At 42.0% G+C, this 16,425-nt stretch overlaps 5 protein-coding genes across 10 annotated transcripts; 1 reads left to right on the top strand and 4 right to left on the bottom strand.

Moving 5' to 3' along the window:
- Window positions 1-62: 62 nt before the first annotated feature.
- LOC132255535 (gamma-aminobutyric acid receptor-associated protein) lies at window positions 63-1,835 on the bottom strand. Its single transcript, XM_059751614.1, has 2 exons — window positions 1,644-1,835; window positions 63-803 (listed from the first exon to the last, which is right to left on the bottom strand). Exons 1-2 carry the CDS (start codon window positions 1,731-1,733, stop codon window positions 534-536), a joined length of 360 nt encoding a protein of 119 aa, XP_059607597.1. The 5' UTR covers window positions 1,734-1,835; the 3' UTR covers window positions 63-533.
- A 699-nt stretch (window positions 1,836-2,534) lies between these two features.
- LOC132256393 (nuclear factor 1 X-type) lies at window positions 2,535-12,220 on the top strand. 6 transcript variants are annotated; one of them, XM_059752791.1, is made up of 9 exons: window positions 2,550-2,890; window positions 4,322-4,540; window positions 5,865-6,033; window positions 7,562-7,717; window positions 7,792-8,221; window positions 8,276-8,405; window positions 8,463-8,623; window positions 8,685-9,695; window positions 9,769-12,220. In XM_059752791.1, the coding sequence occupies exons 3-9, from the start codon at window positions 5,953-5,955 to the stop codon at window positions 9,930-9,932; spliced, it is 2,133 nt and encodes a 710-aa protein (XP_059608774.1). In that variant the 5' UTR covers window positions 2,550-2,890; window positions 4,322-4,540; window positions 5,865-5,952; the 3' UTR covers window positions 9,933-12,220. The 6 variants fall into 6 exon arrangements, with proteins under 6 accessions (XP_059608771.1, XP_059608774.1, XP_059608775.1 ...); XM_059752792.1 differs by having other exon boundaries at window positions 7,792-8,209; XM_059752788.1 differs by having other exon boundaries at window positions 2,535-2,609; window positions 7,792-8,386; window positions 8,465-8,623.
- Window positions 12,221-12,487: 267 nt separating this feature from the next.
- Window positions 12,488-14,343, bottom strand: LOC132256395 (large ribosomal subunit protein eL22). Its single transcript, XM_059752793.1, has 3 exons — window positions 14,293-14,343; window positions 13,208-13,903; window positions 12,488-12,832 (listed from the first exon to the last, which is right to left on the bottom strand). The coding sequence occupies exons 1-3, from the start codon at window positions 14,302-14,304 to the stop codon at window positions 12,566-12,568; spliced, it is 975 nt and encodes a 324-aa protein (XP_059608776.1). The 5' UTR covers window positions 14,305-14,343; the 3' UTR covers window positions 12,488-12,565.
- Window positions 14,344-14,663: 320 nt separating this feature from the next.
- LOC132265827 (uncharacterized) lies at window positions 14,664-15,121 on the bottom strand. The gene has a single exon (XM_059766610.1). The coding sequence runs from the start codon at window positions 15,119-15,121 to the stop codon at window positions 14,720-14,722; it is 402 nt and encodes a 133-aa protein (XP_059622593.1). The 3' UTR covers window positions 14,664-14,719.
- A 614-nt stretch (window positions 15,122-15,735) lies between these two features.
- Window positions 15,736-16,253, bottom strand: LOC132255785 (uncharacterized). Its single transcript, XM_059751940.1, has one exon. It carries the CDS (start codon window positions 16,243-16,245, stop codon window positions 15,844-15,846), a length of 402 nt encoding a protein of 133 aa, XP_059607923.1. The 5' UTR covers window positions 16,246-16,253; the 3' UTR covers window positions 15,736-15,843.
- Window positions 16,254-16,425: the final 172 nt, after the last annotated feature.

The following is a 16,425-nucleotide window of genomic DNA, read 5'->3' on the forward strand; positions in this document are numbered from 1 at the left end:
AGAAGCTCTAAAATAAATATTTTGTAGGAAAATTGCATGAAAATATTGTGATTCAAGAAAACTTCTGTCTTTTTACTCATACTTTATTTCTCACTTTTAATTCTAATTATACATAATACATCATTACATTTAAAAAAGTCCAATATTAATTCACCAATAACACAAATTTGAATATAGAGTCCAACTACCTCGAGCTATTCTCTTCACGTTTCCTCAAGAATGCGCCAAATAATTTCAAGTAAAAAAAAAGAATCAACATGTACTTCCTCTCATCAAGGTAAAGGTGCATTTCTCATCACCTCCAAGACAGTAAATATATATATATATTTCATTTAGTCACAAAAAAAAAATTAATGATAAATTTGCTCTCGAATCACTAAAAAATAATCATGTTTATATAGTATTTATATATCTTCTCCTGGCTCAAGGACAAAAGATGGGAGAAATGCAAGCATTTCTGCGTGTCGCCGAGGGAAATCAAGGTGTTTCAAGGGAGAAATGAAATCGGACTCTGTCTCTCTCTCGCTCTCGCTCTAGATCCTCTTGCCGTAGACATTCTCGTCGGAGTAGACAATGTAGAGGAAGCAGTCTTCTTCGTGGTGCTCCTGGTACAGCGATCCCATGGACGCCGACGTGGGTGGAATCACGTTGTTGACGAAGAAGAACAGCGCGTCCTCGGGGCGCAAGTGGATCCTCTTGCGGATGAGAAAGTAGAACTGCCCCACCGTCAGATCCGACGGCACCAGATACTTCTTCTTGTCCAGATCGCCGATTCTCGCCTTGGGCGCCTTCTCCACGATCACCTGTGGAAAGGCAGAATGTGACTGAAATCTGATTTCCTCGGGCCACAGAAAGACTGCGTGGACGCGCGAATCTCAACTGATAAGCATAAACTGTGCCACACGAGTTTTGCAGGTTTTACACCTTATTCTCGAACCCGGATTTTAAGCGAGGTTTCTTTCCCACAAAGAAAAAATACGCCAAATCCGTCAAGCGTGAAGCGCCTTCAGAAACACAAATTTTGAGCAAGAAAGACACAAGAGAACTTCACGTGAAAAGCCCTAGAAATTCTCGGAAATGCTCAAACTCTTGAAGGTGAAAATCAATTGGTGAACACAACAAATAACAAAAACAGCAAAGCGCGTCACTGATAAGACGGAAAGTCGTCAAAATAGCAAGAAAATCGATAAAGAACGTGGGGAAAACAAAAGAAGGCCCTGGAGACTCTCCAAAGAGGCTCTTTTGCAATCGCGAGCCCCTAAATTTGTCAATACACAGAAATCAGCTGATCGCATTCGCTTCTCTGTGGCCACAAAAATAGACGACTCGCGTATTATTTACAACGCGAAAGAGAGGAAAAAACTTTGCTGAGAAGCAAACATAAATAAGCACAAAGAAATTCAAGACAAAGTGGCCTTGGGCAGGGCCTCAAGCCACAAATCCCGTGAAAATCACCAAAACCTCCCCTGAGAGAGTCTCTTCCGCCCACATGTCCACCGCGGAGCGCCCCAGAGAGGCTCCTGTGAGCCTGCTGAACGCCTATTTCGCAACAATTATTGGTATTTGCGTCGCAAATAAAATGTCCGCCATTGATGGATTTGATGGAAAAGAGGAAACTTTCTCCACGATTTTCAACTACTTACGGGCACACGATCGGGATATTTCCTGCGGATTTTGTCACCCTCGGCACGTCTCTTCTCAAAGGGGTGCTCCTCCTTGTACTGGAACTTCATTTTGATGGCCTAAAAGCACTTTTTCACTGACACTGAAAATCTTCGACTGATTTTTCTCTGACTCACAATTGCCTTTTTGACCAATGGTGGCCACCAGAGGCGCAGCTGACAGTGAGTGGCAAGTGTTTGTTTACACGGTAGAAAAATAGAAAAATCAGAGGATTTTTTGCGTAAAGAATTTTACAAATTGTGAGAAAAATATAAACTAAGGAATATTCCTGCTGAATTAATTGCCATGTATTTTTCACGAATAAATACAATTTGTATAATTAATAAAAATTAGTAATCAGTCGTTCTCTATTGAAGATCGTTTTCATTCTTTGAAGCAATTGAAATTCGTTCTAATTTCAATTTCATCTGCTATTGTTGCTATTCAAATATTTTCCACGAAATATAGAAAAACCAAAGCGGGAAAGCCTAGGGAAAGCGCTCAGCACAACTGGAGTAAAAATACATAGCGTGTATGAAAATATCCCCGCCGTTCAAGTCGAGGGCAGCACTGTCTGCTGAGAAGTTGCTCATTTCCCGCCAAATTCGCGTAAAAATTCCAGGAAAAGCCGCACTGAAAGTGAGAAAAACTTCCAAAAATGCATTCCACGCAACTTCTCAACCACAAATCTGCCTAATCAACCTCCTAATGACGATGAATTGTCGCGCCTAGTGGCGCTCGAAGGAAAACGGCGACGCACACATATGAAAGGCACCGCGATGGGATGGCTTTTCCGAATTTTCCCCGAATTACACACGAAAAGACCATGTACAAATGAAAATAGACGCTCTTATATAATAACAGTTGTATCTTCAACATCAGTACAGACCATTTTATCGTTTCGGACAGTTTATTTCGTCAATCCGTGAGCTGAAAATATTTTTTCTGTACGCGTTTTCCTCCCTATTTTTCCACCATACACACCATCGTCCGAAGGAAATCCACCACGAGCCCCGGACTCTCTCAAGCGTGTCTCAAGCTGTATTTTCGCGACACAGTGCGCGGGGCGTCTGGTGGCGGAGTGCGACTCTCTTGTGTTCCCATTTAGATGTGACTTTGCGTTTGAATTCTCACGACGCTTCGCGAGTGGGGCGCCCCATTGGGTGCAGATTTTCAGTGAGACGGACCCCCTTTTTTCCTCCTCAGCATCGCCAGCGCGCGCGTGTGTGTGAGTCTCTGCCCACAAGCTCTCTTTCCATCTCGCGAGCGTGTGCGTGTGTGTGTGTGTGCCTGAGAATTTTCCTGGTGAGGGTCGACGTCGCGACGCTTAATGGCGAATTTTCACGATTTTGTGCATTAAAGCTTCTGAGACATTATATATGAAAGCCAGTGAGAGGCACACACTCGCCTCTATGTACAAATCTTTCTTATATAATGCCGATTTTTCCTCTCGCTGGATCTCTTTCACTCATGATTTTCCTTCACAGCCTCGCGCGGAGATGTGAAATGCGCTCAAACCCCTATCGGAAAAAGTGGGCGCCATATCAACTGCAGTTTTCCACCCCCTCCACGCCTCGGCTTTCCCACTTCGGCGGCGCTCCAAACGCTTCAGTCGCCCAAAGTCACTCCAAAAGCGCAATTTCACAGTCGCCAAGAAAACGTGCTCACAAACATTGAAGAGCGACATTTTGCTGGGCTTCCCAAGCAAAGGCTTTTCCTTTGACTTTTCCGCCCCCAAAACAGGCCCAAAAGAGGCCCACAGAAAAGTGATTGCGAGAAATATTAAGTGGCGGTGGCGAAATTCAAGAGAATTTTCTCGAGGCGCCCCATAAATCTTGTGAGTTTTCTTGCATGGAAAAGTCAGTGAATATCTTACTCTGATTGCATCGTGAAGTCTCACACAGATGAGAGATAATTTTTCATCATATTAAGAAATGAAAAATAAACTTGTGAAAATACAAGTGAACAAGAGACATTTTATTAGTAGATAGAAAGAAAAATCACAGGGTTAGGCGGAAAAAATCTATTTAGTGGCAGAATAAAATAAGTGGAATTTCTACTCTTAGCTTGAACTTTAATATAATTATAAAGCTTTTAAGGGATTAGAGATTAAAAAAAAACTGAAGTGTTGAATTGATTGAGTAGAATTCCAGTCATTTTGTATTCATCAATTACATCCGAAGATTAACCCTGTAGAAAGCCTTTTACCACTTTCGCCACTTTTCACTCTATTTTCATCTTTTACAATGCATAAAATTTTATTTCACCCATTCTTCTGATTCTTCTCCGTTTCTTTGCAAACTGACCCCTTCTGTTTATTAATAAACAACCTTCACGACTCTCTGACTTTCATGTGGAAATATATTTTTTCAAAAACTATTCAATTGACTTCTCAGAAGTGCCCTAAATTTCCCGGAAAAGCCTCTTCAATTGACCTCGTGGACGTGTTTTTTTTTTTTGGAAATAGACTTTCGTGGGCCGCAATTGGAAATAAGTCATGAAGAAATGTGGGTGTGTTAAATGTGCACATTTTTGCAAGGAGGACGCGAAAAATCATAAATTAGCCCGGCCAGAAAATTGTCATGCTGCAGCACACAAATTTTCCTCCATTTCTCCCTCTCTTTTGCCCCTAATTATCAACTGTAAATTTTCCTTCAAGGTGTGTTTTGCATTGATATTACCAAATTAATGGTAACTTCGCACTGACTGAGGAATTAAGGACAGGAAGTGAATTGCGGTGTCTCAGGAAATGACAATACTTAAAACTCCCGGCCAAACTTAGGACAGAGGAAGTCTGCGAAAGGAGAAAAGGAGCTACAATTTTGACATCTTCACTGCAATGTCAAGTCGAACTGTGATCAACAATTTTGATTTACTGGTGAGTTTTTTGTTTTTATTTCATATTTTACACATCTATGCATATTCTACTCATTTTCTACACTTCTGACAGGTGCGATTTGTCAATATTCTAACCCCGCGCGTAGAAAAGTGTAAAAAAGTGAGAAAAAACTATCCAATTTTCTCAGTTTTCTCTGCATCTCTCCCGTTTTTTTCTCATGTTTATTTTTATGTTTTCGTCCAATACACACAATATTTACGCGATGTGGTGAAGATGAGAATGTTTTGGTAGCCAAAGCCATCAACTACACACTCTCACTTGGGATTTTCTCTCAGTGTGTTTAATGCCAAAAATAATCAGCTCGCAATTTGTTATGCGCGCGCAAATTCAGCAGGAATAATCGTGGAAAAGAGTCTCAATTTATATATATGACTTCTTTTTTCCTACTAACACACACACACGTGCAAGATGATGAGGGAAAAACAGGGAAAATCTGACACGTTGCAGTTTTATTCTCATCGATTCTCATATGAGAATTGAATTAATTTGGTAGTAATTTTTTGGGGGGAAATACAATAGAATCAGGCATTGAAATTAAATTATGAGCAATTCGGAAGACTGCATTGTCTACTCCGGTTTATTGTTTCTCGCTCGTTATAAAGTTTTCACGGATTTTATGTGCGTCGTCAAAATGACGGCGGAATTGCGGAAATTTGATGGCCTGGAAAATTCAATGCACTGCACTAAAAAGTGCGTCGCGAGACGGCAAATTGGGAATTTTTGAGAAGGCGTAGGTTGATAATCACAAGCATTCCAACAAGTTTCCGTCAATTGGATTTATTGAGGGAATTTATATTCTCGTTGCCTGTGAAAATGTGAAGGAAATTCTCTCTATTTCGGAACTAATATCATGTGCAGTGTGGCAAAAATAGCTTGTACACTCAGACAAAATCGAGTGGGGAAAAATGTTTGGTTGAATAGAGAATCACACTTGCAAAAGAAGTCAATCGTGTGATTGAGGTGCAGATGAGCATCACATATCAGTGCACCGTCCAAATTGGGTCTATTCAAGGGGCAGATATTATAGTCGGAAGTGGTGTACAGCTTTGCGGAAGTGGTCAAATATTTCGAATATTAGCATTACAAAAGCTTCTATTTCAATAAATTGAATCATTTTCTGAATTACTTTACTTGGAAAAATCAATTTTATTGCTTTCTTTTGTTCATACAATCTGAAATTTAAGCATTTGAGGAGCTTAAACGTCTTGTGAGGTGGAAAAACCATAGATTTAAGGCATATTATCTCCCCCTTGGATCTATTAATGCATGCTGAGTCACCTGTGTGGTCCTGTGACTTTTGCAGGCGATTCTTCAGCCCTGGCGCGAGCAAGGCGGTGAGGATCGTGATTTGGCGTGAAGCGTGAGTGGCGATCGTGGCGGTGGACACGGGCATGTTTATTCCAGACTCGCTGAGGAGCTGCATGATTGAGACGGACGTCACGTCATACCTGCAGACACCATCCTCAGGACAGGTGCTTGTGCTCTTCTGCTACCAACCAGCTGAAACCCATATCATATGTAATTAACATAATGTCATTAACTCAATGATGTTGTAACTGGAAAGAGAACCGATAACACGCGTGAATTGCGTCCCACTCGACAATATGGGCAAATAGAAAGGAAGAGATTACGGGGTGGCTTTTTGGCCAGCAAAATGGGCCTAATTGAGATTTAATTGTCCCTAAATTCGCAATCAATGACAATCCCCATTTAGCTGGGTTTACACTGAGGCCGGAAATTTGAAAAGTATGTGCATGAAATGCATTCAATCACTGCGTTTTTGCTCTTTATTCAACATTCATTCCGCCCAATTACTGATTAATGTTCAGTATTGATTGGGTGGGGGGTGAGACTATGCATGATTTAGGAGGAGACGGAATTTTGTCTGCATTTGATTTTGCCAGATTGCAAAAATGGATGGAAATCATTTTGCAATTTCCACGGGCTTTTTGCTTTTAACGATAGATTTTTCTCTCTCTCAAATTATTAATACTGATTTTTCTTCCTTTTTTTTCAAAAGTCAGGCCAAAATAAAATCACTGATTGCGAATTTATCTTGCTATGTTAAAAAGGACAAATTTTTGCCAGAAAAAGTGGGACGCATGACCACGTTTGACTGTTGTAACGCGCTGTAATTGTGATCCGTGTGTTTTGATTATCAATTTTTGACTGTGTACATAAACTTCTGTCTATCTCTTCTTTTTCATATATCATCTTTTTCCAAAACACACCAAAAAAGAAAATAAGAGAAGACGTACAAAATGTCAACGTCTGACGATTTGTAATTTGCATTGCAGTGACACTGTTTAATTGATTATTCTAAATTCGATGTCTGTAGGGTCGGATTCGCGATTTGCATTTGAGTCACGTCTGGACAGTGTTTTGACCCACTATTTAATGCACTTTTTCGCATTTGATTGTGCATTCTGTGGCCGAAAAATGATGGAATTTCCGAGATTTGTCACGTTTTCCTTAAGAGTTTCACCTGCATTTTGCAGTGAAAGAACTCACGTGCGATATCGACTGGAGATATCAGAGCTAAACAAAGTGAATTTTCTATCAATTCTCCCCTCCTCACGCACTTGAATCGATTAACAACGCCTTTTTTGCATGTTTTGTACCATAATTTCACTTTGCTATAATTGTTGCATGCGCTTTACTCGTTTTTACAAGCATATTTCTCGCTTCAAGTATATCTTTACCAGCTTTTAGTTTCTAACAATCAAACATGGCGGAGGGGAGAAGTAACTTGATGACTAAATCGACTAAAACAAGATCCTGATCCCACAAAATCCTTCTCCAAATGCTTTTTTCCACGCTACTTAACAATATTACTCTTATTTCTATATTTATTTTCACTAAAAATCTATCAATGTTTAATTGTTTGTTACTTTTGGGTGTCTCTCTGTCTGAACTGAACACACTATTCGCCATTATTGACTAAATGCTGAATGTTTTTGCAATGGCGCGACATCGGGACATCACGGCTGACCACGTCAGGATGAATTTCATCCCTTCATTGAGGCCCTCCTGCCATTTGTTAAGTCATTTTCATACACATGGTTCAACTTGCAAGCGGCGAAAAGGAAGTACTACAAGAAGCATGAGAAGAAGATGTCCCTGGAGGAGGAGAGACACTGCAAAGATGAACTGCAAGTGAGTGCAGCTGTTTACAACCAACTCTTGTCTTGACCACTCAACGGTTTTTATCTCTAATTGTGGCCATATAGAATGAAAAGGCGGAGGTGAAGCAGAAGTGGGCCTCCAGATTGCTGGGCAAGCTCCGGAAAGACATCACGCAGGAGTGCAGGGAGGACTTTGTGCAGAGCATCACAGGCAAGAGGCAGTCGATATGTGTGCTCTCAAATCCGGACCAGAAGGGCAAGATGCGGCGGATCGACTGTTTGCGGCAGGCGGACAAGGTGTGGCGGCTGGATTTGGTCATGGTGATCCTTTTCAAGGCCATTCCGCTGGAGAGCACGGACGGAGAGCGCCTGGAGAAGAATCCCGAATGTACAAAGCCCGGCCTGTGTGTCAATCCCTACCACATCAATGTGTCTGTGCGCGAGCTGGATCTCTACTTAGCCAACTTCATCAACACCCACGAACCACTCAGTCCACCGATCTACAGCAAAAAGGACGACGAAGGCAAGCGCAAAGGTCCGTCGACGTTGCACCCTCGTTCGTCACCTTCACCTCGATTTATCTTTCCAGAGTCTCCATCCACGGGATTCACCCACAATCCCTACAATGGAGTCGTTTGCAATGACATCATCCTCGCCACAGGCGTCTTTTCGTCGCGCGAGCTCTGGAAACTGTCCAAAGGTCCGTCACCTGAGCTGATAGGAAAGAACAGAGCAAGTATGGTGCCTCGATATGCTAATGATCCATTCTTATCTTCAGGCTCCATCCTGGATGACACCGGAGACGGATCTGGAGCCATCCAGAGCAATACTAACAGCATCAAGATGGAGAACTCCACGCCTTACTACTGCAACAGCTACAGCCTGGCCTCTGCGGCCCCCACTCAGGGCCCCTCCATGGTCGTATCCAGCGGATACAGTGAGTAGCCAAGCATGCGCCATTCCGCATTGACTGATGTCTCACTTTATATCTTCTCCAGTTGACCTGGTGGATCCTCGGGCGATGCATCTGTCCAATTCGCCCCTGCTTAGGGGTCAGAAGAACGATGCCTGCTCCTCGCCGCCGGACGCTTCGAACAGCTTCCCGGTGATTCTGAGATCGGGAGAACAGCTGGGCTCCGCCACAGGCAATGCACTGCACAACTCCCTTCCCCTGCAGCGCTACTCAGCCCATCCCAGGCTCGTCACTGTTGGCCAGGCACGTCCAGATGATGTGATGATGTCTCACGGTGCCATGGGAACGGCGCCGGCCACGTCGGCTGCGACAGCCTTCTACCAGCACAGTCCCGGAGATGCGTCTGAAGTGGCGCACGCCGAGCACCACCAGCCAGAGCACGGGCACAAGTATCCAGAGAATGGGCACGATACGCTGTCGGACTTCGTGACGTTCGTCTGCCAGGAGGCCGAGAACTCTCCACAGCAGGTGCAGCAGGTTCTGTCCAGGAGTCCCAAGCCTCAGTACTCGCAGTACAGCTCGATGTTGCCACCGCCTCCACTCCCGCCCATGGCGCGTCCCGTAGCCATTATCCGGTCCACGGGGGACCTTACGATGATCACCTCGCCGCCGTCATCCATCACGCCGCCTGTGGCCGCGGCGCTGTCGTCGCCACACCAGGAGCCAGAGTGCGCCACAGCGGCTGAGATTGGGTCTTCGCCGCCGCTGAGTCCACAGCTGGAGGCGTCGGCCAGGAAGGGACTCACGCGCATCTCCAGCCCTTACTCATTGGGTCGGGAGTACGCGTTCAACCACTTCCACAGTCAGCCAACGCAGCTGTTCAGCTACACCGGTCAGACGGCCGCCTCGTCCACCATGTCGGGCGTGATCAGCCCCACCAATCTCAGCCTCTACTCCTCTCCGGTCACCACGCCGCGCACCACCTCGCGCTCTCGCTGGAATGCGCCCTTCCTGCTGGAGGAGGACTTTGGCATGATCACACATCCGGTGTCCAACAACACGCCCGAGGCCAACACGGTGATCCTCATGGAGGAAGGTGAGCAACTTGAGTGGGTTTACATTTTCCTCGTGCTACAATGAGATGTTTTTTTCCTTTTCCCTCCGTCCAGATCGCTTCTTCCAGCAGAGCACAACGTCCGTGGACGTGATCGACAACACGGGTCACGGGATCATTGCGCGCGATCACGGCGTGACGTCAATAAACGCCGGCGTGGACGCGAACGTGTCAAAGGGTGAGAACGTGCTCATCTCGCCCAAATCTGAAATTCTGTAGTGCTGCTGATGGACTCCAGGAGACGCCTAAGGTAATGTGCCTTAGTTCTAAACACACACACAGTCATTGAAATGGGAAAAAAGTGAGATTTTAAGTGCGCAACGGCGCACATTTACAACTATAGTGAATGACTTTCTTCCAATATTTAAGCGCATGTAAAGAAAATTGAGGTGTGATTTCCTCGCGGAAGTGGAATTGTTATGTGGTCAACAATTCTTCGGTGAAAACAATAAGTTTATTTGTGATTCCATTGAAGAGCAATAATTGAAGAGTTTTTAACACATTAAGTGAGAAACAGCAAAATACTCTCTGTAGACAAAGAAAAGCTAACTTAAATACTCAGAAAAAAAATGTAATCAAATAATCTCCTTCAATTTGAAACATAAAACATAATTATATAGAAATAATTTTGTGCTTCCACACTTTGAGAAAGAGAATTATTTCAACTCCCCCTTCTTCGTTTCCCTCAAACAAGAAAAAAAACCACTGGTCAATAGAATTGAATGACACGGAGAAGTGAAACTAGAGCTAATCCTATATAAAGCATTAAAAACTCTACACGAATTGAGAGAGATTGTAAAAATTATGGTGCAAGAAAATATATTTAAAATATAAGTGAAGAAAAAATATTACACAATAACTGATTAATATATTTACAACAACAAAAAAAAATCGTAAAAAACCCTAAGGTTTAGAATTGTTAAATACGAATATTTAAAGAAGGAAAAAAAATTACACTGTAGACTATTAACACTTTGTAAGGTAGACTTTACACCTTTAATTACTCTTTACGGTCCTTTCTTGAGTGAAAAGACGAGGAAACTATTAAGATGAAAAGTGGTCAATAATTTAGAATTTTTCGCATATAGTTTAAAAAGGAGAATAAAAAAGAAACGTGGGAAAAAAAACAATTACCGAAAGGAAGCATTAATTAAAATATATAGCCAAATATTGCCTTGTAGACTTGGTCAAAATATTTATACATTAATATATTTCGAAAAGAGGAAGAGAAGAAAATATTACAATAACCATTTACACAATACACAAGTTAGAGGATATATTCAGAAAGAAAAAAAAAAACGGTGAAGGAGAAAAAACAGAAAATATTCAACGAAATGAGAGAAAATGACAAAAAGTATTTTAGGACGATGAACAGAGAAAAGTACCTCGCTATTTTTCGTAAGAAGAAGTGTGGAGAAGTAAGGAAAAAAATACACTAAATAACAAATTTGTAGATTGTGTCAATATTTTTATTTCTGATTTTGAAAGAATTTCTGTTTGGCAAAATATTTTCTCATGATGACGGAAAAAAAGGAATTTAACGAAGTAAAAAGAATTTTCAGACAATAATTCACACCATAAAGTCAATACAGAAATGATTTTTTTTGCGCAAGAAAACTTGTGTTTGTCAATTTTTTTCAACAAAAAAAAAATTCGCCAATATTCTTAGATAAACTTTAAGAAACAGTAAAAGAAAAACCATGCAGAAAAACAGCGCTCAAAACATTATTTTCTCTCTTTCGTCAAAAGTGGAATAAAAAAGAAACTTCTTATTGAAATTATATAAAAAGCTTCGAGAAGTAAAAAATTGAGAGAAACGAAATACGGAAAAAATACTTAATAATTATACACACAATTATAAAGACTGCTCAATATATTTAAACTCTTAAAAAAGAAGAAGAAGAAGAAAAAACGGAAGAAATATTGTAATAAAAAGTGTAGAAATGAGAAAAAGAAGCTTCACTAGAAGGACAAGAAATCGTTGCCAAGTTTAGGAATTAATTTCGCACATTGAATTTATCGAGGAAAATCTGGTCAATTTTCCTCCACAGCCAGAAATTTTTACATCCATTGATTACACAAACTTTGTAATCCAATTTCTGTAGCTGCACAAAAACTCTCGGTGATTTTTCTGTTGACTTTTCGCCAAAAACAAAGTCAGAAAACACCTCAGAAAGTGGTCATTTTGAGGTGCGCGCGCATGCTTTTCGCGTGAAAACTCTACGAAAAATCACCCGAAATTTAGTCATTTTTTTTATTTAAAGAATTTGTAAATTATTTTCTATAGGTGAAATTAGTTGAATCGCGAAGGAGAATTCTCAAGTAGAGCGTAAGAAGTTGATGATAATCCCAAGAAAAAGGTCCTAGAGAAGAATGCATAACAAAAAACCCTTAACTTGAAAACCAAATTTACCAAGGAAAAAAAAAACACGGAGAAACGAAAAAAGTGCCAAGCGCTAAATAGGTTGTAGTTTAATAAATTCATACTCATTAATTTAAAAAAAAAAGAAGAAGAGAAGGAACTTAATTACCCAATGTGATGGTCAAATTAGGAGATATTTAGTGACAGAGAGAGTCGAAGAGCGGAAGAGAAATAATATTGCTTTGTTATTGAAACTCAATTACTAGGAATTTAAAGGGTGGAAAAGGTGGTCAAATCAAAATTCTCACGAGAATCAAAACAAATTCGGTCAAAGGTCATTTGAAAACGCCCCAAAGTCGCGCAGAGGTAAATAAAAATTCAAGATGAATATAGAAGAAAAAAAGCCTTTCAATTCCAGTCACGCAAGTCAAATTTATTCCTTCTCTCAACTTCGAGTGACAAGAGTTTGCCGAGACGCACGCGAAGGACTTCACTCATTGTCCTCCTCGTCGTCATCATTGGAACTGATCCGGAAGTAGCGCAGCTCGTACGACTCCTTCTCATTGGACACCACGCGGATCCAGTCGCGCAGGCTGTTCTTCTTCAGATACTTCTTCGTGAGGTACTTGAGGTACTTCTTGGAGAAGTGAATATCCGAGTTCACGAACACCTTCATCTTCTGCCGCTCCATCGTCACATTCGTGCCCAAATTGTTCACCTTGCCATTCACCTTGAAGCGCTCCATCAAGTATCGCTCCTGCAAGACACCAAACAGGAAGGAAAGACGTTAGAAATCTCATATTAAAGCATTGCGAGTAGCGAAAAAGGAAGTAAAAGGGATTCGTTTGATCACAGGATTGGAAATTCTTTGATTGGTACAAAAAGAGACCGAAATATTAACAAAATACAGGATTTTCCTGTGAAAGTAAAGTGACGAAATATAGAAAAGCATAAAATTGATTATTTAAAAATTGATATTTTCATCACAGTTTCATTAAAAAGCTTCCTTTGCTCACTAAATTAACTCTTATATGTCGATAATCCTTCAATTATCCCCCAATTCTGGGCACAATAATCCAATTTCGGAATTGTCGGAAGAGAAAAGAACAACAGATGAAATCAGATTACTCACAAAGTCCGCCACATCCATGATGCTGTCCTCCACGATGTTCGTGCAGTCGATGCCGTAGCGCAGTTGCACCTTCTTCTTCTTCAGCCCCTTGCCGCGCAGCAGCTGTTTCTTCGTCACTTTGCCGGCCTTGCCGGTGGCGGCGGCGGCGGCCGACACCACGCTCTTCTTCTTGGGCTTGGCAGCCTTCGCGGCGGCGGGCTTCTCCGTCTTGGGCTTCTCGGCGGCCTTGGGCTTGTCCTCCTTGGCCGGAGCGGCCGCTTTGGGCGCCTCAGCCTTCTTGGGTGCCTCGGTCTTCTTGGGCTCGGCGGCCTTCTTCTCCTCCTTGGGCTGTGGCGTGGGCTTCTTGGCGGCGGGCGCGGCAGCAGCAGCTGGGGCGGCTTTCTTAGCAGCCGCCTTGGGTTCCGCCTTGGCCTTCGCCTCCGCCTTGGGTTGATCCTTCGACGGTGCGGCGGCCTTCTTCGTGGCGGCGGGCTTCACTGGCTCAGCACCAGCCTTGGCGGCTCCCGCTGGCTTCGTCACCTTCTCAACCTTAGCCGCTGTGGCAACTTTCGCCTTCGCATCCTTGGTCTTCTTTTCCTCCGTCACTTTCTTCTCCACTTTCGCAGGCGCGGCGGGTTTGGCCTCCTTCTTGGGCTTCTCGGGGGCCTTCGATGTGCCCCCTTTGTCAGCCTTCTTGGCGTCTGGCTTGGGTTTTGCCTGAAATAGCCACAAAAGCACATTAGCACTGTTCCCCTGTTCAATGTGTGAGGTTATGTTTACACCGATTGTCTGCACTTTTCTGTGAAAATAACTAGAAATCACACATTCTCCTATCGATTCCTGCACAACAATTAGTCACAACAATTTCCTGGATAAGAAGTGACCGGGAAATCATTGCAAAACCCGCAATATTTACGTGAAATAAAAAGGTATACAAAGCACGAACACCCTCACAGAACCATCAAATATCTCAATCATCCGTCGATTTTTTCGGAAAACTCCACGGGATTTTCACAAATCAAACATCGGAGAGTAGCATTTTCACAGAATATTGCAGCAAATCGACGCTGATGGTGTGAAATAAGGTCATTTTTGGGGAAACTTACAGATGGTGCCATGTTTCTATGTGGCTTTCAGCGAAAAAGGAACTGTCAAGCGCTGTCAAATATGACGTCACACACTTCTTCACAGCGATCGCAGCGCAACTAGTTGCAATTTCAGGTGTGATTTGGAATAGGAAAAATAAACCATTAATTCGTTGGAAGCGTTGACAGGAAGAATAGGGAGAAAATCAATGTGGGATATGTGAAAAGTTAACAAAGCCAATTACAAGAATGATTCAAGAAAGCCTCTGATTGTGTTATGAACTAAACCTTGGAGGACTGATTAATCGCAAGTTGCCACCGATATGTTTCAAAATAATAAGAACAGAATAAACATCAAAAGTTTTTTTTGCGAGAAACTCTTTTATTGTGTTATAAATCTTTTTATATTATGTTTCCAAAGAATAGTACATCAATTTTTAATGATCACTTATTCAAAGATCTCCTTGAGAATAACATTGGCGATGCAGTGGTAGAATTCGCCAGAAGCCTTGCATTTGCCTTCGCCAATCTTCGGTTGGCACGTTGTCATGAATTCCTCAATACGGCCGGGAAGCACAAAATCATTGAGTCTTCCTTTGAAATTGTCGACCTGGAATACGTAATCTGCATTCACGATGCCAACTTTCTGCGACACACAATCTGCAAAGCAACTCCATTTGCCCAAAGCGCCGATAAAGTTGCCTTTCTGCACTTCCGTGGCCACATCCGAAGTCAGTCCAATCTCTGAGACGCACGGTAAGCCTATGTCGATGATTGCCTTGGACAGTTGAGCCTTTGTCGGGGCGAAGAAGATGAGAGAGAATCCCAGGAAGGCGAGGAAGAACTTCATTTTCACTTGAGTTAGCTTTTTAAAATGTTTCTCGATTGAAGACTGATCTAGAACTGTGAGATTCTCCAGCGAAATTCTAACCTTTTATAGGTAAATGTTTACTTCGGTAAAAAGGTTTTTGCTTATCAAAATGATAATAGTCATTTTGTGTATCACACGTTGTGACTTGAAGGCGGAAAAAGAGTCTAATGAATTCGTACAGTGTGAATTTGGGACGTGAAAAAGTCTCCTTTAATCGCTTCTAGGTCAGTCTTACACCTTCGCAGGGGCGAAATGACTGAGAGAAAATGAAATAATTGGCCTCGCCACTGAGATTTTACTATTTCTTCAGTCACCACAATCAAATGCTTAGCAATGGGATTATTTAGAATCTAAATTTCCAGGGTTTTTGATAAAAAAAAGGGACTCAGTTGATAGATAAGCAGGACTTGAAATCTATTCGCGAAGCTGAATATCGCTAATTGCCTCCAAGGAACCATTGTTTGTGACAATTTGAAGTGGCTGTTTTGTAGCTAGACCCTAAGATCTTACTTTCGTATAAAAAAGAATAAAAACCGAGCCCACGTTTTTACGAGATAATGGTGTATAGCAATGCTGCCCCATCTTCCTCTATTATTCAAAATACTGATATTATAACGCATAAATACTGCTAAATTCTTTTTATTAATCTCTAAAACATTCTACGTGTGAATCTCAATTAGATTTTTACATTCTTTTGTCGCTTAACCAAAAATCTCCTTGAGAACAATATTGGCGATGCAGTGATAGAATTCGCCGGAAGCCTTGCATTTTCCTTCGCCGATCTTTCCTTTACACTTTCCCATGAATTCCTCAATGCGACCGGGAAGTATAAAATCTCCTAGTTGTTTTTGGAAATCTTTCGCCTGGAATACATAATCTGCATTCACAATTCCAACTTTCTGAGACACACAATCGGCAAAGCATCTCCATTCAGCCAAGGCGGCGATAAAGTTGCCCTTCTGCACTTGCATTGCAGCCTCCACGGTGAGTCCAACATCCGTGACGCAAGGCACAGCGATGTCCATAATCGCCTTGGACAGCTGAGCCTTAGTGGGGGCGAAGCAGACAAGAGACAATCCGAGGATGACGAGGAAGAACTTCATTTTCACTTGAGCAGATATAAAGATGTTGCTTAACTGTAAACTTGATTATAACTGTGTGATTTTCCTGCGAATTTCGCGCATTTTATATACCGAGAAGTTAGCGAAAAACCAGGGTAAAAAAGAGTCTTTTTGCTTTATCAAAATGACAAACGTAATTCTGTGTTTCACATTTTTTTCTAT

The sequence above is a fragment of the Phlebotomus argentipes genome, unplaced genomic scaffold (genome assembly GCF_947086385.1).
Source record: "Phlebotomus argentipes unplaced genomic scaffold, Phlebotomus argentipes genome assembly contig_5, whole genome shotgun sequence".
Taxonomy (NCBI): Eukaryota; Metazoa; Arthropoda; class Insecta; order Diptera; family Psychodidae; genus Phlebotomus; species Phlebotomus argentipes.

Coding starts and splice junctions, on each gene's coding strand:
- LOC132256395 (XM_059752793.1), bottom strand. Junction 12,833..13,207: donor TCATGGATGTGGCGGACTTT/GTGAGTAATCTG, acceptor GGTGTCTTGCAG/GAGCGATACTTGATGGAGCG.
- LOC132265827 (XM_059766610.1), bottom strand. CDS start 15,121: ATGAAGTTCTTCCTCGCCTTCCTGGGATTCTCTCTCATCTTCTTCGCC.
- LOC132255785 (XM_059751940.1), bottom strand. CDS start 16,245: ATGAAGTTCTTCCTCGTCATCCTCGGATTGTCTCTTGTCTGCTTCGCC.
- LOC132255535 (XM_059751614.1), bottom strand. CDS start 1,733: ATGAAGTTCCAGTACAAGGAGGAGCACCCCTTTGAGAAGAGACGTGCC. Junction 804..1,643: donor AATATCCCGATCGTGTGCCC/GTAAGTAGTTGA, acceptor GCCTTTCCACAG/GTGATCGTGGAGAAGGCGCC.
- LOC132256393 (XM_059752788.1), top strand. CDS start 5,953: ATGTTTATTCCAGACTCGCTGAGGAGCTGCATGATTGAGACGGACGTC. Junction 8,387..8,464: donor GCTCTGGAAACTGTCCAAAG/GTCCGTCACCTG, acceptor TCTTATCTTCAG/GCTCCATCCTGGATGACACC. Junction 9,696..9,768: donor GGTGATCCTCATGGAGGAAG/GTGAGCAACTTG, acceptor CCCTCCGTCCAG/ATCGCTTCTTCCAGCAGAGC.